The sequence below is a fragment of the Perca flavescens genome, chromosome 4 (genome assembly GCF_004354835.1).
Source record: "Perca flavescens isolate YP-PL-M2 chromosome 4, PFLA_1.0, whole genome shotgun sequence".
Classification (NCBI taxonomy): domain Eukaryota; kingdom Metazoa; phylum Chordata; class Actinopteri; order Perciformes; family Percidae; genus Perca; species Perca flavescens.
In genome coordinates, this window is record NC_041334.1 from 26992481 (window position 1) to 27013953 (window position 21473).

The 21473-nt window shown below is 40.3% G+C and overlaps 1 protein-coding gene across 1 annotated transcript; it reads left to right on the forward strand.

Moving 5' to 3' along the window:
• The first annotated feature begins 249 nt into the window (after positions 1-249).
• esyt1b (extended synaptotagmin-like protein 1b) lies at positions 250-20715 on the forward strand. Its single transcript, XM_028574798.1, has 52 exons — positions 250-965; positions 2155-2196; positions 3152-3286; positions 3916-3989; positions 4080-4152; positions 4328-4417; positions 4584-4639; positions 4817-4937; positions 5032-5208; positions 5439-5521; positions 5745-5793; positions 5888-5977; positions 6069-6164; positions 6675-6746; positions 6831-6917; positions 7028-7177; positions 7384-7497; positions 7607-7783; positions 7949-8034; positions 8126-8174; positions 8375-8464; positions 8551-8646; positions 8744-8815; positions 8942-9028; positions 9146-9292; positions 9850-9956; positions 10170-10347; positions 10464-10640; positions 10772-10854; positions 11126-11174; positions 11258-11347; positions 11534-11629; positions 12004-12075; positions 12377-12463; positions 12555-12701; positions 13309-13445; positions 13792-13918; positions 14014-14105; positions 14226-14367; positions 15135-15311; positions 15411-15493; positions 15893-15941; positions 16054-16143; positions 16339-16434; positions 16527-16598; positions 16691-16777; positions 16873-17019; positions 17114-17262; positions 18364-18495; positions 18593-18695; positions 19559-19608; positions 20001-20715. Exons 1-52 carry the CDS (start codon positions 603-605, stop codon positions 20026-20028), a joined length of 5523 nt encoding a protein of 1840 aa, XP_028430599.1. The 5' UTR covers positions 250-602; the 3' UTR covers positions 20029-20715.
• The last annotated feature ends 758 nt before the right edge of the window (positions 20716-21473 follow it).

The window sequence follows — 21473 nt, forward strand, 5'->3', positions numbered from 1 at the left end:
TAGTCTGCTGTTTTAAAATAAACTGGAGCAGCAGAAAGAATTGACCAGCGGTGCTGCGGGTTAACGATTTGACAGAAAGCAATGACCATATGTATTGTGTGTACATATTCTGCTCTTTTAATAGACAGTGAAAGTTACATTCAGATAATTCTGCGTAAAATCTCACTCTTAGATAACGTAATGCTGCAGTAATAACGCTAACGTTAATTACTATAAATTAGCTAGAGATGACTGTCTTGCCGCAGCAGCAGCGAAAGAGTCAAAGACGCGTTTTTTGCGTCAATGGGCGTGTTTTCATCCATAGTGGGGCTGGTTAAGGGGCAGAACTTGTTTTCGACCACTTCTTCTAGACCCGTGCTTAGAAAAACTGCTTCAATATACGATAACAAATAGGTTTTAATGTCATTAAAGATGCGACACGGTCGAACGGTGAACTAGCCAGGGTAGAAGCAACATACAGCGGTTCAAACGGTAACCTTAGCGTAGGTGACTATAGAAAATGACACGATAGAGTAACTTAACCGTTAAGTCCTAGGAACACTTTTAAACTGGATATTTTGTATCTAACCTTAACGTAGTGATTGTTTCCAGAGGATATTACTATGCAAAGCGACAAATCGGAGCCGAGTGAAGCCAAGGGCGCCGAGTGTGTGAGCACAGGCGACACCGAGAAGAAGGCGCTGAGTACTGTGGAGACAGAAGGTCCCAAACCCAAAGGGATAAGTGCGGTCGCGGTGCTCTGGACGTTTGGGAAATGTCTGGGCGCCTTGCTGCCCGTCTACCTGGCCGGTTACTACCGGGTCAGCACCAGCCTGTTGGTGTTCGGGATGATGGTCTACACGGGATGGAAACATGCCCGAGAAGCCAAGGAGGCGCGCCTGAAGTCAGCCATACAGCTGCTCACCAACGAGGAGGAGCACACATCCATGAAAATGTCTAAAATCAAGCGAGACCTCCCTGCGTGGGTAAGAAATGGCCCTACAACTGTCAGCATGTGTCTTCTATCATCAAAAATCCTCACACACCAACTCTCAACTATCCTTTCTGAATCCATGTTGACCTAGAATAACCCCAGGTTACGTATAGCAAGGTACAACGTAGTAGTGGTCCCTAAAATCATATTATCACTACATGATATAATTTGCCTGGTGTTAACAGTAAACTACCCTAATCTTAGCTTTACTCTATTTTTTAGCTGTGGCGTCACTCACTATTTTTTCTTTTTTTCTCTTTAGGCTATCTGGTAACACAATTGTATTAAGGCTTTATGAGAATGTTTCAATAAATCAATTCCCATCAGGCACTGCTTTCCCCAATGTTGCAAAGGAAGAATATAGTTCGCATGCAAAACGTGTGTGTGTGTGTGTGTGTGTGTGTGTGTGTGTGTGTGTGTGTGTGTGTGTGTGTGTGTGTGTGTGTGTGTGTGTGTGTGTGTGTGTGTGTGTGTGTGTGTGTGTGTGTGTGTGTGTGTGTGTGTGTGTGTTTTCTAGACCAAACGTGTTTGAAAGCGTAATTAGGCAATTCTGAGTGCATTGCAACAACTACAACAAAACTTAAACCCACTAATCCTGGTGTAATTTTAACTGAAGGTGGTTGGAAAATGTGCACGAAGTACAGTAGTCTTGTTTTGCAAGTTATACGTCCTGAGAGTATGTGCCCAAAATTGAAATCCTGAAACCCACATGGGCCTGTTTGGACTCCGAACATCTAGCCACACCCAAATGAGGTTCCTGTGGATACTTTTTTGTCTTTCTTTGAGTGATTTCAGCGATTGCTTGCCTAACCAGACAGCATGAAGACTCCTCATGGGGCATCTACATATTGCTCTCTCTCCAGTGTGCAAAACAAATGACATGTGGTAGGATTTTCTTTATGAGTTAATCAATAAATGGATGACATCTACACAGTACAAAGGGAATTGTCACACGTGAAAGATAATACACGCAACAGCCAGCTGTATTATTCAATGGAAATATTTGCGCAGTCTGAAACATGTTGCAAAAAGCACTGAGATATCAACAGCGATTTTAATGACCTTTCCAGACCTGCATCAGCTATGGCTGAATCATTTCCCCATCCTGTTGTGTGTTTATCAGGCATGCACTATGCATAATTTATGTATGTGCCCTCATTGTTGTTGTTTTTCCCCTTCAGGTCAACTTTCCAGATGTTGAGAAGGTTGAGTGGCTGAATAAGGTAAATATCAGTTGTTTCTCGTGTCTCACCGTTTACACAAAGACATTAGTGGTTCCTACTTTATTTAAGCCCACAGCAAACAAGTCTGTCTGTTCAGCTGTTGTGTTGATTGACGCTCTAAGTAGAGAATGCTAGGTTAAGAGCTGGTGCTAGCTGAAAAGGCCACACCCCATTAGTGAAGCCCCTGCTATGCTACTGTAAAGTCTGTACTGCAGAGAGCAGGCCCAGTGCCAGGCAACCCTCTCAACATTTCCATTTTATTACAGCCTAGCTTACAGGAAGGGGGAGGAGCTGCCCAGCCCTCCCAAATGAAATAAAACTGCAGCCATTGTCCCCCCACCACCCCCACCTTTGCTTTTCTAGTCCAGAGAAACAAGGGCAACTAATAGAGACATACAGTAATACAAGTATTCATGCTAACAGGACCACGAGATCTAAGCGTCAGAGAGCCTGACAAAGCAGAGATTTGAGACTGGTTACTGGAGGGGAGGTCAGCAGATTCCCTTGTTGCTCAGACCGCATCCCTCCCAGGAGCAAGCAGCTGATGACTCACTCTCCACTTATGCCAGACTGAGACCAACTCTGGGGGTTTTTCACAGTCACACAAGCACACCGACAAGCAGTGCCTCTGCTTTTGGGTCTTTTCCTAAAGGAATAAAAACTTAACCATGTTTATGTAGCAACATTAACATTATGTGAAAAGTGAGCACATGTCGAGCATAGGATTCATTGTTGACTAACAGCTGAGGAGACTCAACTGGCTACAGCTGTCTCTGTCTTTCTTTAGTTTTCGCTTATGGATGCCAAGGCATTTGACTGATCGTTTTGTTACCATATGGCCAAAATGACAAAGTTTTCATAAAGTCTCTGGTTGGAAGAAATGTACATTGTAAATTATGGTATGTGTCTTACTAATAAAAGCAGCTTACAACCATGTCCTTTTTGGGCTGCCTAGGTGCTGCAGCAGGTGTGGCCATTTGTCGGCCAATACCTTGAGAAGCTGCTGGTGGAAACCATCGCTCCATCTATCCGAGCCTCAAGCACCCACCTCCAAACCCTCAGCTTCACGAAAGTAGATATGGGAGACAAGGTAATGCCATGTGTAGCTCAACTATGACAAAGTATGACACTGCTGTAAAGATTTTAAAGAAGACCCGGCAGGGTCGAAACGTTGCAGCACAATAAACATATGGGAGTATCAGCAGAGTGCAGGCATCTCATTCTTTTCAGTTGTATCAGCCCCTTTTTGCCCCGCACCTCACCGGTGGGGATGTGTACTAGGGCTGGGAAAAAAATAGATTTGATTTAAAAATTGAGTTGGTAGGTCAAATCGATTCATATTTTCAAAAAATTGATTTTTTTAGATTTTTTTTCAGTCCAAATACAGTATAAATAATTTGGATGTTTAACAATCTTTGTTGCACACTGCACAGTGACTTTTCAGTTAGAGAAAACTGCCTTTGCAATTTTGTTTATGTTGATGCACTTATTAATTAACTAATTAAATACAATAAATATATATTTTTAAAATATATTTACAGTTCGCAGTTATTTTTTTTTAAATGGAAGGGGGTAAAAATCGAATCGAATCGTAAATCGAGTTTTTTATATCGCCCAGCTCTAATGTGTACACTACCACTACTGCTCTGCTATAAAGATTCACACAAGTGATGCATGTTGTTTATATTGTGCTGAAAATGTGCTTTCTGTTTGCTCCAGGCCATGAAGGTTGTAGGGATCAAGGCACACACCGAGAATGACAAAGGACAAGTCCTGCTAGATCTGTATATTAGGTAAATGTTTATTGTGAGTCACCGTCGCCTCTATATTACAGCTTTTAGAAGGCATTATTGTAGATGATAATTTTGTCCTCGTATCCTCAGCTATGTTGGCAATGTAGAGATCAACGTTGAGGTGAAGAGATACTTCTGCAAAGCTGGAGTCAAAGGAATACAGGTCTGTCTTCTTATCAAGCTTCAAAGTATTATTTCACTGAATTTCAGAGTAACGTGTTATTAATATAAAGAGGTTACCTGTCTAATGGGATAACTGAAATATCCAGACAATCTGCCATTCTTTAAGCATTTCTCCATGGTTTTCATGAGCATCCTTTCTGCTTTTCTGTCCTTAGCTACATGGGATGATGCGGGTGATTCTGGAGCCTCTGATTGGAGATGTGCCCATAGTGGGTGCGGTCACCATGTTTTTCATTCAGCGGCCTGTACGTCCATCTACATTCACCTCTATTTGCCCTTTTCTTGTTGCCCCTCCACGCCCATTCCTGTGACCATCATGTATCTCAGTAGACTTCTATGCTTTTCATACTATTGATTTTACATCAATCCTGATTGATTTGCAGCACATTCCTCTGCTTTATCTGTTCCTAGAAACTAGACATCAATTGGACTGGACTGACTAATTTGTTGGACATCCCTGGACTAAAGTGAGTCATACTGGAATAACCTTTCATTGGTTTACACATTAGTAACAGCCACAACCTTATAATAAACACAACCTCACAATATTTTATTAATGCGTGGGTTTTATCATCCGGTGAATAACAAATGATATAGACGATACAGCAATACATTTCAATTGAAATGTTGTTTCTTTGTCTCAGTATCATGTCTGACAGCATGATTATGGATGCCATTGCCTCTTTCTTGGTGCTGCCCAACCGCCTGGTTGTCCCTCTGGTTCCAGACCTGCATGTGGCCCAACTACGCTCTCCTTTGCCCAGGGTAAAGCCTGAATACAGATAGAGGGAGACTATTATATAATTTCACATCTCCGTCACCAGTATATTACATCCTGGTCCCTATTTTTCCTTCTTAGGGTGTGGTACGCATCCACCTACTGGAGGCACAGAATCTAGCAGCCAAGGACAACTACGTGAAAGGGGTCATGGCTGGCTTGTCGGACCCCTATGCCATATTGAGGGTTGGCCCTCAGTCCTTCACCTCCAAACATATTGACAACACAGACTCTCCAAAGTGGCAAGAGATGTATGAGGTAAGAAGAATGGATAGTTCTTTGAAAAGCTTAACATTTGTGTCGTCATTGCACAGGTGTTGGAAGACTCAATCATATATCATTTTGTTTTGTTCTGTATTTGAGGGATTAGACTGTTACAGCATTGGGAATGTTCGCAATTTTCATTCATGGTTGCATGAGGCTGCACCCAGCTTCCATACATATCCCTCTGTCAGTCTTCATGTCCTTGTGTGTGTCTGGTACATCAGGTTATAGTCCATGAGGTGCCTGGTCAAGAGTTGGAGGTGGAGGTATATGACAAAGACACAGACCAGGATGATTTCCTGGGCAGGTACATTTGCATATTCATGTCTCTTGTGTGCCTATCTTAAATCTCGCATTGTCACCATTCATCTGTCACCTTTCCTGGCCAGTTGAAAAAGTACACTACCTCTTTTTGAAGCATGTATTTGTACTTTTGAAGTTACAGCTTCTGCTTTCTATGATATGATCTTTTTTTATATTCAGCAATACATTTTCTTCTTTTTATTTAATTTTGTCTTACCTCCATATAGGACCAAATTGGATTTGGGCATTGTGAAGAAATCCATAGTTGTCGATAATGTAAGTAAAACGCTGTTATCGTCTGTCGCTGTTTGTATAAGCAGTTTTTTTTAATCTTTGGATTGTAAATGTATGCCTGTGGCTGTCTTCCCAGTGGTTCACTTTGAAAGAAACTCCATCAGGACGGGTTCATTTCAGACTGGAGTGGTTGGCCTTGCTGCCTAGCACTGATCGACTTGAGCAGGTCTGAGTCACTCATTTCCACTGATGCATTACTCTTAAGGAAGTTCTAGAGCATAATGGATTTTTTTTTTCTGTTTGCATTACTACCCTAGATCCTAAAGAGGAACGAAAGCGTCACCAGTAAGACTGCCGATCCACCTTCTTCAGCCATCTTAGTTGTATATCTGGACAAGGCTGAGGCACTTCCTGTGAGTCATACATCTCTACCCTCTCTGCCCATGTTCGTGCTCAGCTCAGAGCTGCTTCCTGTGTGTCTTTAAACTGGGGCAGAGCTGTAACTGCCACCTGTCTTGACATTCCACAAAGTTGTTGCCTTGGCCTCAAACCCAGTGCCCTCCATTGCAGTGTGGATGAGTGTGGCAAACTTTATCCAAGGCTGTTAAACACACATTTCATACTTTGACAGTTTTTGCTGTCATATCATACACAAAAGGGAACAGCATTGGCACAATCTTTGAAATGAAACTCAGTCTTTGTGGTTTCTTTTGATGCAAATGTATCCTTCCTGATTATGCCGTGCGGTGTGGTGCCTCTTTTCAGTTACGGTATTTGTGCTGTTGCTATGGTAGCCTTATTATTAACATCAACCACATGCTGTCAAGGTGGTAGATTAAGTATATTTATCGCTCTGCTCTTGGTTACAGAATGTTATTGTTCACATGCCTTAGTGCGTATTCATATTTTTCTGTATCTTTTAGATGAAGAAGGGAAATAAAGAGCCCAATCCCATGGTGCAGTTGTCTGTGCAGGACATCACTAGAGAGAGCAAGGTAAATCTACTGGGAAAGTCCATTATAATTCTGTACCTTTTTTTATTTCTATTTTATATGCACACTATTTATTCTTGCATTTAGACTTGTTACACAACCATTAATCCCGAGTGGGAGGAAGCCTTTACATTCTTCATCCAGGATCCTCGCAAGCAGGACATAGACATTCAGGTAAACCGCTCATAAGATCAGCTTCTCTGCACTGACATTTGTGTTTGGTATTCTGATAGCCAAACATGTTGTGGTCTTATTTTGGCTTTCCTTCATGTTAAATCAACCAGGTGAAGGACGCTGACCGTGTGCAGACATTGGGCAGTCTGACCATCCCTTTGTCCCGTCTGCTGTCCAATTCCAATCTTTCTCTGGACCAGTGGTTTCAGCTGAACAACTCTGGATCTGCCAGTCGCATCTATATCAACACAGTTCTCAGGGTAAATGGCAACCCATTCACTGAACCTGCACTGCATTAGACCAATTAATGACCAATATATACACTGGGGGAAAAAAACAAGCACAATGCAGGAGGTTATTAATCGTACAAACCAAAAATGTTGGGTTTGATCAAAATTTTTTAATATGTATAATGGTGTCTCAACTGAGATCTGGGGGTTCTCTCTTCTTTTCTATTGTAACACAGGTTCTGTGGTTAGATGAAGAACGTATTCCATCTGATGTGTCCTCTAATCTGGAGGCTGGAATGTCCAAGCAGCTTCCCCAGCAGACCTCCCCTCATCCTAGCTTTGCCACAGAGGTAATGGAGGACACTGCAACTATGATTTTGATTTAGGATTGTGTTTTCTGAAATTGCACACTTCTTATTCTAATGTTCATGTGTCATTTTTGTGTTCTTTTTTTTCCAGGGACTGCTTAGAATTCACCTATTGGCAGGGCAGAACCTTGTTCCGAAAGATAACCTGATGGGGGGCATGGTAAAAGGCAAGAGTGACCCCTATGTCAAGATCAACATCGGGGGTGAAACGTTCACAAGTCAGGTTATAAAGAGTAATCTTAACCCCACATGGAATGAGATGTATGAGGTAAATAACACAAGATTATGTACTGAAAGAACACCGTTTTGTTGTGAAATGAATAGTAGTGACTGAAGTTTGCATGTGTTTATAAATGTCTGCGGTATAATTGATATTTGAGAGAGTCCTTTGAAATGTGCAATGTTTTTTTTTTTTTTTTTTTTCACCCTTCAGGTGATTCTTACCAAGCTGCCTGGCCAGGACCTGCATCTGGAGGTGTTTGATAAAGACATGGACATGAAGGATGATTTCTTGGGCAGGTACAATAATAGCTATAAATATTCACTTATCAAAAAAATAAAATGTGTGGATTTAAAGATGCATTCTAATCTCACATATCCCGACATACAGGCTGAAGATCAGTCTGAAGGACATCATCGATTCTCAGTACACTGATCAGGTGGGATCTCCCTCGCCTAACATGTGCTGCATGTTTAACGTAAAAGAGTGTGGTCAGAATAAGTTAACGTACCTTAGGTCTAACTCACGTGGGTGCATACGTCTCCAACTCACTTTGATTAGATGCTGAACCCGTTCTTTTGTACATCCGTAACACATAGTACAGTTCCCGTGTTTAAATGATTGCAATTCTTCTTTCAGTGGTACACTCTCAGTGATGTGAAGTCTGGGCGCATTCACCTGATAGTGGAATGGGTTCCGACAGCCTCAGAGTCAGACAGATTGGACCAGGTCGGTCTTCCCAGAGAAATCCTAGATTAATGGACCGTTGCTGATGGCCTTGATCCGTACTCACTGGATTGTTCTTGTGTCTTCAGGTTCTTCAGTTCCATTCCAAGCAGTCCTACCAAAACAAGGTGGTTCCCTCAGCAGGCCTACTGTTTGTCTTTATGGAGCAAGCAGATGGCTTACCAGTGAGTATTTTTCTACTGATGTTAAGGATGATGTCAGGATATGCAGTTATTGTTTATAGTTTGCTTTTGTTGTTATTGCCTGTTTGTCTCTCTACAGGTTAAGAAGAGTGGCAAGGAGCCAAAAGTGGGAGCAGATGTTTCTCTTGGAAAAATGTCCCACAAAACTACAGTAAGACCATTCAGTTTAGAATTGATAGTACTATGTTTTAAGCTACTTTCTAAAGCACTGATTGTAATATTGTTAGAGTGACACGATATCTGTTAGTAATATTAACTGACTCTTGCATCTCCAAAGGTGTGTGATCGTACCACATCTCCTCAGTGGAATGAGGCATTCTGCTTCCGGGTTCGAGACCCCAGAGAGGATATTCTTGTTGCTAAGGTACGCTGGCTTCAGTGCATTGTCAAAGTGGAATAGAAAAGTCATACAGATGCAAAAAGTGTGATCTCTGGTATACACATACTGCCTATGCGAAGACTTTGCATTGTGTTTCCCCAGCTCTCCCACAGCTGGACCTTGCCCATTGGTTCCCTGGTGGTTCCTATCAGAGAGCTGCTCTCTGAACCAGAGCTGGTCCTGGACCAGTGGTTCCATCTGGATGGAGCCTCACCTGAGAGTCAGGTTCTTCTGAGGGCTGAACTGAAGGTGGGAGAACTCTCTGTCTATTGTTCTTTATTTGTCTTCTAAATATTTAGTGTATGTCCTTTTTAAGTTTCATTTTCTCACTTGCACTATCCCTCCCTTTCTGTGCCTCTTATCTTTCTGTGTTGTGTCTTATCTGTCAATATGTGAGTGATTGATGTCATCTTAATTTTGTTGTGTAGAGATATGCAATGACAATAAAACTATCTGTCTATCTGTTTGTCTGTCTGTCTGCCTGCGCATTGCACCGTAATATTTTTATTTGTAATCTTTTGCAACTTTTTGTGCTGCTGCTCTTCCCTGTGTGTGGCTGTTATATCTATTTTATTCTTTATCTTTGTCTGTATCTATATTTCTTTTACTCGCTGTAACTATGTGGAATATCTCTTTCTGTTTCTTTTCATCTGTATGTCTCAGTTTGTATCTTTTATTTCATTGTCCTGAGGTTTTTTTTGAGGCAGTTCTTTATTTTCTGTACTTGTTCTACTGATCTATACAATTGAGACTAATAAAAAGCTGGTAAACTAAGTGAAATGATAATTATATAAACTCAACTACAGATACTGATCCCCAGCAAATGTCTGGGTGCCACTGATAAGGCTAAGGTCACTTCAGCGTCAGACCCTTCCCCTGCTCAGCAAAAACCGGAGATAGACACAGTGCTGAGGTAAGAGTTATTTATTTGATTAGGACAACGCACATTTCTGTAAATGCGCCAGTGTTAGCCAGACGGCTAATTTTCAACTGTAGTCCTAGTTACAGTACTTAGCATGCATGTCTTTATGGTGCTGAGGTGAGATAGCTAATTCAAAAGGTCTGTCTTTACTTTCCATTTGTACTTTTGTAACTTATTTTTTATTGCTACTCTTTGTGTTTGTAGGTCAAGTTCAGTGGACACTCCTCCTGTGGAGACTATTGCCTCTTCAGTGACCTTACATGAAGATGTTGACGTAAAGGAAACGCCAGCTGATGTGAATAAAGAGAAGGTGGCAGAATCTCCAAGCCCTGCTATACCACAACCTCCTCATACTTCCCCAGACCTCAGCTTTGCCAGTGAGGTAATACCACAAAATAGTAATCTACAGTAGCAGATACATGTAGTAATACGTTACACAATCATTTTAGTTTTAAAAACAAAACAACCAATATAAAGTTAAATGATCCCTTCCTGTAGGGGCTGCTGAGAATCATCCTGTTGGAGGCCCAGAGTTTGGTTGCCAAAGATAACATGATGGGCGGTATGGTGAAGGGCAAGAGTGACCCCTATGCCAAGATCAATGTTGGAGGGGTTGCCTTTAAGAGTAATGTGATCAAGGAGAATCTCAACCCAGTCTGGAATGAGATGTATGAGGTGTGTATGAAGGACTGTGCAATTTCATTTACTGTCAGCATGATTTCAAATGAAAAGATGATGATAATACTTCATGTGAACCATCTCATTTTTATTAATTTAACTGTTTTAACTGTTCAATTTTCTCTCAGGTGGTGCTGAGGCCTCAGTCAGGACAGGAAGTGCAGGTAGAGCTGTATGACAAAGACATGGACAAAGATGACTTCCTGGGCAGGTAAGTGCTAATGTGGAGGTTTCTAGAGGCTTAATTACCTTAGTGGGGTAACAACAACATTTACAGGGCCACACTTTAGTTATTTGACCGTGAAGATTTTTTTTCTCTTCTTCCGTGTTTACTAACATTACTCATAGAGACAAACTTTTCACAGCATTAGAAAATATAAATAATTAAGATTTAATGTTTTAGGGCATTTTAAGGGTCTGGCTTCATTTTCCCAGATTGTGCCATTGTGTAAAATGTGCACAAATGTTTTTATTGTGAGCAGATACAAAATCAGTGTGGCAGACATCATCCGTTCCCAGTACACAGACCAGGTCAGTATTGCATGCCTTACTTAATTTCGTTGCTGCGGTGTAAATATGGGCTTTAATTCAGTAAGTGTACATCTCTGTTTCAGTGGTACACTCTAAATGATGTGAAGTCTGGACGTGTTCGCCTGATACTGGAGTGGGTACCAGCAGTGTCCCATAATGACACCCTGGATCAAGTCAGTTCAATTTTTATCGTTAATTATGTTTCCTCATTTATTCACACATATATACTGTATATGTATATAATCTTCATCAACTGCGTTGCAATCTGTACCATGCCAAATATGATACCCTGCTCAGTTCACCGTGCACATCAGTGCTGAGTCATTGTTATGTATTTATCATTTGATTCTCTGCTGCAGGTGATGCAGGTGCAGTCTCTCCAGTCTTACAAGAACAAGGCCGTTCCCTCTGCAGCCCTACTCTTTGTTTATGTGGACAGAGCACACTCATTGCCTGTGAGTCCCTTGGAATTTGGTCAAGAACAAACACTTTAATAAGCATGCTGCCTCTGAGTTATAAATAGACAACAGTTTGGAAAGCACATGTTGATAAACGCATCCTCTATTGGCAAAAAGTCAAAAATTCTTTCTACTCTTTAAGATATTGTTTTTATTTATAAGTAATCACTAGATTAAAATAAATGAGGACTTTGAGAAATAGTTGCTGCTTGCTGAGCTACAATCACTGTTGTTGGAATTTATGATGCAATGATTCAGGAATGTTTTATATTTTTAAAGAAAGAAGTTGGATCTCAAACCGCTGTTGCCTTGCCTGTTGCCAGAGTGAATACAAACTATTTGCATAACGTTATGTGTCTTTCTGTGTTCAGTTTAAGAAAAGTGGAAAGGAGCCCAAGGCTGGGGCTGAGATTGTGTTTGGTAACACAACCCACAAAACCAAGGTATGAGACTGATGGTAGAGACATTAAACATTTAACACTCAACATTTTATGGGATAAATGACTTAAAGCTACAGTCTTTAGAATTTGAAAACCTAAACGTTGGCGCCTCACACTGGTGGTATTAAAAAAGACAAGGCTTGACAGTAATTCATGCCATTACCTTCATTAGGCTGTTCTAAATGCCAGTGGAAAGAGAAGAGAACTTTATCAAAGTACAATGACCATATAGATCTTGTTATTCCATGCCCTATTTTAGGATTCACCCCGTGTCCGACTTACCTCTCCTTTTTTCTATTTAAAGGTTTGCGATCGCTCCAGATCACCTCAATGGGATGAGGCGTTCTACTTTTTGGTTCGCGACCCCAGAGAGGAGATGCTCATAATGAAGGTGAGTGTACTCAGTATCTGAATACTGCTACCAGTGTCAAGAACATCTCCACCTCTTGACTGGCCTTATAAATGTGTCCTTATCTTGGTAGTTGTCGAGCGAATGGGACCAGCCACTGGGATCTCTTGTAGTCCCTGTGAGAGAGCTGCTCTCTGAACCACAGCTGGTCCTGGACCAGTGGATGCCTCTGGATGGAGCCTTACCTGAAAGTGAGATCCTGTTGAGGGCTGAACTCAAGGTAAGAGAATACACACAAAGGGGTTTATTTTACTGTTGTCAATAAGTATGTTTACATGTATATCAATATTCCACTATTATTATATATAGCATTTTCTGATTAAGACGTGGGATATTGTGGTATTATTCGGGTTTTAGAGGCGTTCTTTGGACCTGTATACAGCGCATTTGAAATATGCGTCTCAATCTGGGTTTTTACCCTAGTTTACGCCCAGTTTATGCTTGTTTACGGCTTATGGTCAGCTCTGTGCGTTGCTGTGGTTGCTGTACACAAACCAACCAGCCAACAGTTTGCAAGGCTGCAGACCAGATAAGAAGGAGAAACACAGCTACTTTTAAACATTATCAAAGACTTGGATATCAACAGGTTTTTAGACATGAGCCGACCTTTTCAAGAAGCTGGTTGAAGGAATGAAAAAGGGACGCTGTGTTCGCACGGTCCAACAAGTCTGCCACCGCTGGTAAACGGCTACATGTAAACAGGAATATTAGTGGATTTTCGCTTTCATTAGCCATGTAAACAGCTTAGTCGGAATATCGTCTTTTTCCGAATAAGGGCCATAACCGGAATATTACGTGCATGTAAACGTAGTATGTATTGTTGACAGGTCCTGAGCTCAAGGATGACTGAAGCTCCGCAGCCTTCTGTGGCTGGTTCAAAGAAAGAAGAGATGGTCATTTCTACTAAACAGGAATTCAAAGCAGCGAGTGAGGACAAAAAAAGTTCAGAGCTGACAAAAGACAAGTGAGTGTTTTTTTTTTTGCCTGATTTGATAATAAACACATCAAAAATCTGCAGACTGCACTTGGACTTTATTTAAAAAAAACAATATCACTTAGTGTCATTTAAATATAAAGAAAAGTAAGCAATAGATACATATTTGAAATGTAAACCAACACTCATAAATATATAAAGTGTAGTAAGTGTTCCTGTTGGTGGGATATACAAGCAAATATGCTCCTATAAAACATGATTTAAAAGTATATTTGTAGCCAAGTGAAGCTAAAACATTATTATAAAAAGAAAATTCTCCATTGTTAGTTCCAGTCTGGCTGTGGTGTTTTGTAACAGCAGTGTGTGTGTTTTTTAGACCGGTTCCAGTATCCAGCCAGTTTAAACACTCTGAAGCAGCAGATGCTGCGGCCTCCACACAAGATGCTGGTCCCGCTGAACCAGCTGCCATTCACACCGCACTTGATACATTCCCTGCTGCTGCAGTGAGTCATATTATATATTATACATTATAGTCGGTTGTTATTATGTTTAACCTGTCTATTTTCACCTTCATAACCTTCTACGTAATTTTGCTCAGCTGGTGGAGGAACCAAGAGCTCCAGAAGAACATCCCACACAGTCAGACACAGCATTTAAAGAAGACTTTGAACCGCAGCAAAACCAAACAGGGTGAGCTCCATGTCACAGCAAATAAGACCGTATTATTTTCCCTTCAATATTGCCTCAAAAATCCATAAATTGGAAGAATAGAAAGATACCTAACAAGAATATATATTTTTGTGTGTGTAGTACTGGTTTAGGCAACCTTGCTCACGCCACAGTGACTGGTCTTCCCGCTGACACCCTGGGGCCAGCAGAGATCACAGAAATCCCCAAAGCTGGGGCAGTTCTTCCACCACACACCACCCCCAGCCAGAACTTTGGTGAAGAGGTGGGTTTAGTTTATGCCTTGATTGGCAGAGTGGATGTTAAATAATTAGCTTCCACCAACTGTACAGTGGTATTTGTTCTTTTGTCACATTCTGCTATTCATTCATTTTGTCCCCAATCATAAGATGGTGACTAGTTTGGTGAACGGATGCTGCTGGGTCTCATCATGTGGGTTTTTTGAATAGCCCCAGGCTTTTTCCAAACACTGTCAATGTGGCACTTCCTCTTGTCTTTAAATACCATGTTAAGTTCTGCTGGGAAGATTTCAGCTCCCTCTGCTGATTTGGTGGATCTGGTGCATGTTCTACTGAACTGCTGCATAGGTACCTGTGTCATGTCAGCTAGAATAGAAACAGACAAGCGTCAGAAAATGAAACGTGACAACCTTTGTATCGTTTATACGATGTACAGAACTCTGGTGCGTAAAGGAGGGGCCTTTACTAATGTAAAACAAGTTCTAATAGACCACATTTAGATAAGACAACTTGGAAAGGTATTCTCTATCGCTATCATTTTCGAGTCTCGAGTCTCTTAACATCTAGGTAACTTTGACCTACTACAGTGGCATTTAGTAGTCCTCATATGGGTCGGTTTTTTAGAGAAATTATTCTGAGTTTATGACATAAGGAAGACGTTGTACTTCTAGCTACTGTGTGGAATGCACATATATAGAAATATATAGAGTAGCTTCACATTACCAAGCTACATATACTGTGTGCTCAGTGACTCCCTGTATGTTCTATAACATGTACAGTCTTCATCCTACAGGGGCTGCTGAGGATTCACCTGCTGGAGGCCCAGAATCTGGTTGCCAAAGATAACCTGATGGGGGGCATGGTGAAGGGCAAGAGTGATCCCTATGTCAAGATCAACATAGGGGAAGTTACATTCAAGAGTCATGTTATCAAGGAGAATCTGAACCCAACTTGGAAGGAAATGTATGAGGTATGAAGTATTCTTGGTTTAAGCTTTGCATATTGTCTGGATTTCACTGCATGTTAAGTATTTTGTACAAATATTGTTTTTGTTTTTGTTTTTTAACAGCTGGTTTTGAGTGGGCACAGCGTTCAGTGGATCAAGTTTGAAGCATTTGATAAGGATTTAGACTCTGATGACTTTCTTGGCAGGTGTGTGTCTTAATGTTGGTTAATCACTCACTTATATTAGTACTCAAGATAATAGGCGTGGAGTCCTGAGAACACTGGTCTGCATGATAAGAATTCTAACGGAGATACACCTGTCACGTAATTAACACATAATCACATCATTTTGCATTGAAATGCATCGCCATTCACAGCACTGTCCCGCTGTTGCCAAACCTCAACATGAGCTGAACATTTGATGTGGGTTGGGTTAATGAAATATTTACACAAGGAGTATGGAAATGATCGGTATTAATCTAGGGGGTTGATTGCTTTTCTGCAGTTTTCATTAAGTAGCATTAATATACTCCATAATGTCAACATTGGAAATCTTTGTTTCTGGATATCTTGTAGGTCAACATTTGCTTGTTTTCATGTTCACAGATTTAGTATCAAGCTAAATGAGGTCATCAGATCCCAGTACACAGATCAGGTTAGTCAATAATTAATGATCTGAAGCCGTGCCATGTGATTTCTGAGCTCTGCTCTGTATCATTTCCTTATATAAAGGTGTGTTGCCTTGCTTCTTCTTGTCTCTATTGCAGTGGTACACTCTGAATGATGTGAAGTCTGGGCGGGTCCACTTGATATTGGAATGGGTTCCTACAGTGTCACAACCAGTCAGACTCGACCAGGTCTGTCCTTAACTTATATTGACAGCTCTATCACCCGTTGATTATTCAAAAGCTCTTTAAACATGCACTATTGACGCATCAATAAGATAGCAGCCACCTACATAATGCTATCCAGTCAATTTCCAACAGACAGGGCACATTATCTACATTGCAAAATAATGTTCAGGCCTAACTTGGCTGTGCTCCATGTCGCAGGTGCTGCAGCTTCAATCTCTCCAGTCGTATCAGAACAAGGCTGTCCCCTCCGCTGCTCTGCTCTTTGTCCACATTGAGCGAGCACATGCATTGCCTGTAAGTCACCTGCAGTTTATTTACGTAATGTGCAGTATAAACATGATATTTTCATGTAATAAAAACTTAAGTGCTCCTCTCTTCCTTGATAGTTGAAGAAGAGTGGAAAGGAGCCCAAAGCAGGGGCTGAGCTTCTTCTGGATGAAACAACCTACAAAACCAAAGTGAGACTCTTGATGCTTGATGCTCTATTGTCAGTCTAATAGATGAATTGTTATTGTAATAGCTCACCCGTGTATGTTCATCATCCCTTAAGCTGTGTGACCGCAGCACCAGTCCTCAGTGGAATGAGTCTTTCTACTTCCTGGTCCGTGACCCTAAACATCAGATGCTTGTAGTAAAGGCAAGAGCTTTAGTTACATTTATTTTGCATTTCAAGCTTAACAGCAGCAATGTTGGAGTGAATTTTCCATTGTGTCTGTCTCGCTTGCATTGCAGTTGTCCAGTGGTTGGGACCAGCCAATGGGATCTCTGGTGGTTCCTGTGAAGGAGCTGCTTGCTGCGCCACAGCTGGTCCTGGACAAGTGGTTCCGTCTGGATGGAGCCGCACCTGAGAGTCAGATGCTGCTGAGGGCTGAACTCAAAGTGACAAAACACATCTGCCCATACACGTCTTGTATAGCATTTAATAACAACTAATCAATAATGACTTGACGTATTCTCAATTTGTTTTCAATAGATTCTAGAGTCCAAAATGGTGGATATGATCAGTGCAGGGATTCTGCCCTGTGCTGCCTCTGGCTGTGGATCTGGAAACGGGCAAGTCAAGTTGTCTCTTTCATATTCCTCGCAGGAGAGACAGCTCATCGTCCTCGTCCATGCCTGCAGGTGAGCTTCCTCAAATAAAGTCAGTCAGATTGTGTTCTCATCAATGATATACTGTTGTTATTTAAGGCTTGGTTTAAGGGAAGGCTTATTGTTTTGTTTTTTTTTCAATTCAGACTTTGTTACAAATTTGTTTCCAAGATATTATCATGGCACATTTCAACATCAGCTTCAGATTAGATTAGATTAGATTAGATTAGATTCAACTTTATCGTCATTGTGCAGAGTTTATGTACAAAGACAACAAAATGCAGTTTGCGTCCAACCAGAAGTGCCAAAAAAGCAGAAAAGTGCAATGTGATATACAAAGTATAGACAGGTGGTGCATAGGCAGGACAGGAAGTATATTGCAGTGTTATAAGAGCAGAATAAATATGGCTGTGTAATATGAACAGTGTATGAACAACATGTACAGAGATCTGCAATGTAGTAGCAGTGACATTATAATAGTAGTAAGAATAATATAGATATATGCAGTATATTAACAGAATATTTAATAAGAAAAACAGAATAAATATGGATATTCTGAATGAACCATATAGACAGACATGTATAGTATGTACAGTGTGGTAACATTATAAGAGTCGTAATAAGTGTATGTGCAGGATGAATAGTATGAAGAGCAGTAGAATATGGCTATGTTTAGGTGTAATTACAGTATGTACATTTGTAAATAATAAATAGAACAGTATGGGTGCAGTGCACCTCTGCAGTGCTGTCCGGTCATGGGCAGAGCAGTGGCCATACCAAACTGTGACACAGTTGGTGAGGATGCTCTCGATGGTGCAGCGGTAGACGTTTAGCTTTGAGAAGCTCAACATGATGTTACTGGGCTTGACCACAGATGTAGCGAGAAGAAAAAAACCCACTATAACCTGATATTAATCCCAGTTTCTGACTCTTCATTTTGTTTATAGTAACAATGAACCCACCCTTTAAGAAAAATCTACAATTTAACGAAGTGAGGACATTGTTGATGACAGCTCAAATTTACATAGAGGCATTATACTACTCTAATATACTGGGACTTAATAAGAATCATTTAATATTCCTATACTTTAATATGTACCGTTATTTGAGATATGCTTTGTTTTTTTTGTACAGAGGTCTGTTGTCTCAAAGTAAGGATGGTGTAGACAGCTATGTCTCCGTCATGCTGCTGCCAGACAAAAGCAAAGCCACCAAGAGGAAGACAGCAGTGAAGAAAAAAGACCACAAACCAGAATACAATGAGAGGTAATTAACTAATTGTCTTTATATTCCTTTTTTTTTTTTTTTTTAAATCTCTCAGGAACTTGTGTTCGCATCTAATCATCTTTGTCAATTCTATAAGGTTCGAGTACAATCTGTCTGCGGATGAGATGAGATTCAGACGCCTCGTTGTATCAGTGAAGAATAACTCGGCCTCGTTCAGGAGCCGCGACGTCATTGGACAGGTCAGTCTGAGACCTCGACCTGCAACTCTGAGATCCCTTAAAATGTTCTGCATCACACACATACAGCAGCCAAAAGCTAACTAGTAACCATCAGGCTATCCAAAGAATGTCACATGTGACTACTTCACATCACACCTAATTTGGGTAAATCCATGTATTTATACTAGCACAGTGCTCGTTGAAAATGGAACGGGCCGATTGCTTGGCCTGTGGTATTGCTGCTTGTAGAATTTTTCAAAACCAAATTGTACCCCAAAATTACTTACAGAAGGACCCCAAACCACTTAAAATGCAACTCAGAGTTAGAGAGAGAGAGAGAGAGAGAGCGTTGTAAAGCGTTCTGCATGTGGCGTGCAGGTTACATTCCCCCTAAACACGGACACACATACATACAGATACGTCTCGCTTTATTAGATAGATTTATATATATTTATATTTACGCGAGGTATGTTATGGATCATAAAGTGTCTACATTTTTGTTTTAAATTAAACTACCAATATACAGGATAAGACTTAATGACTGCCAGTGAGCGTAAAAAAAAAACTGAAGGCTCCAAAAACTGAAGAAACAACAACATTCCCAAAGCAAAAGCTCATGCCTCATCTGTGACTCACACAATCCTACACTGTGTGTGCACTGCAGATGTAGCCAGTTAAAAGATATATTCCGCGGCACATCGACTCTGCGAAAGGTCTGCATACATTACGTGTGCAGTGTAGCCAAAGCTTAAAGCCTGCCTGGTAACTTTTGAACTTTTTGTGTTCCTAGCTTTCCCTGAATATACATGTTCTGCATGTATATACTGTGTATTAACAAGATGTACAGCTTATACAGATGTTAACATGTCATTCCTGTTTATTAGGTGCAGATCGAGTTGGGCCAAGTTGACCTGGTTTCTGGTGTCACAGAATGGTGAGCAGACTGTTTTCAAGTTTTTTAAAGTGATACTCAGATTAAAAAATGGCAAAAAACTTTATAGTTTCCTCTCTGCCAGAAAACAGATGTTGTGGTCAGCTTGGATTAATAACATTTTCATGATTGAAAAAAAACAACAACATTAAACCATACATAGAAAGAAGAAACTGTGACAATTTGTAAGACACTGAGTATACAATACATAAGGACAGCAGGGAGCGTATCCTGCAGGAGTAGTTGGATGTTTTTCTGTGGAGTATCCTCTAACTGTGCTGCTGTTTTCTTCATTTTTCATTGTTTAATGACCACCATTAATTAAATGATTGCTGATCAAATTGATACAATTTAATTCAGTTTTCATTCAATTTTCGTCCCTATATTTATTCCAGGTTTACCCTGAAAGACGAAGCTGAGTAGTCATTCTGCTTGCTTATGTCATACTACAATGACAATGATGTCATCCCTCAACCTGGCATTGAGTGCCACTGCTGCAGCTCACACTAATGCCTTCTGCACACCTCTGCATACAATACCACCATGACAGCCTTACCTGCATCCACCCAGCTCTCTGTGTATTCACATAGTATAGAATTGAATGGCACTGTATATTCACATGCATCAATACTCTCACCAAAGATAAGTAGGTCAAAGTAGCTGAGTTGACAAGAATAAAGTGAATGTTTGTATTGACTAAAGGTTACATTTCTATATGAAGAAATAATAGTTTTAAGATGGAGTGGAACAAGTAAAAGATGAACAGGTCTAGAAAGAATGAAGTCATATTGTTTTGTTTTAAATGTTTAAAATCTGGGAGTGTTGTTTTTAGACTGAAGTTTGTTTATCAATGCTAATGCCATTTCAGTATTTTGAATCTGTTTTATGACAGGCTTTCATGGAAGTTATTTTATATTTCACAGCCCATTGTCATGTTTATGTTTGAAATTCCTTTTGACAATCATTTTATAAGATCTTTCTACAAGACATGTATTTGTTAAACCTACGTCACAGTTAGATCGTTCTTTGATTTTGGGTTTATTTGCAACTTTATGCATGAGATCCAATGAAAGATGGTGTAACAAAAATAAACAGATTTTGCACAGCTTACTTTTTGCTTTTGTGGAACAGTTTTTTAAGGGTTTAGACTTAAACAGTTTTATTTATGATTTTCTTAAACATTGTATTACCAGTTCTACTGTGTATACTTTTATCACTTCTTTAATTGTTTAATGGAGCCTATTATTATTCTGTGATATACAGTGGATGACTTTAATATTTAAATATCATATAATGTGTCTGATGCAAAAAAAAAGCTCATGCCAATTTTGACGGATTATGAAAATGAATATAAATTTCAATTGCAAACTATATGGAGAAACCTCAAATGTAGCAGCAGGCACACATATAGAAGATTACTACTGCACGCAGGGGCAGAGGGTTCGATTCCGACCTGCGGCCCTTTGCTGCATGTCCTCCCCCCCTCTCTCCTCCCTTTTATGTCTTCATCCGTCCTGTGGAAATAAAGGCCAAAAAATGCCCAAAGAAATAATCTTAAAAAAAGAAAGAAAAGAAAACCTGTCCATGACAGATCATAGATATGTTTTTCTTTCAAAAAACAAAGAATCGATTTTTTTTTTTTTTTACTGTAAAAACAAAAAAAACTCCGGTAAAAGTCCTTACATAAATATTAGCAGTGGAGTAAAAAAGTGAAATATTTCCTCCTGAAATGTAAAGTTAATTAATGTAGGATCGGCGACCTATAAATTATTCTAAGTAAAACAATCTTTCAAGTTTCAAAGCTTAATCCCTAAACTAATACACTGATGACTGCACTTATCAGTATAAAAGGTCCACAGCTGCCTTTC

Bases quoted from the DNA above. Each gene is read 5' to 3' on its own strand.
- esyt1b (XM_028574798.1), top strand. From the start codon at position 603: ATGCAAAGCGACAAATCGGAGCCGAGTGAAGCCAAGGGCGCCGAGTGT. The intron at 4,640-4,816 runs GTGAGTCATACT...TCTTTGTCTCAG, and splicing joins TTGGACATCCCTGGACTAAA to TATCATGTCTGACAGCATGA. The intron at 11,175-11,257 runs GTCAGTATTGCA...TCTCTGTTTCAG, and splicing joins GTTCCCAGTACACAGACCAG to TGGTACACTCTAAATGATGT.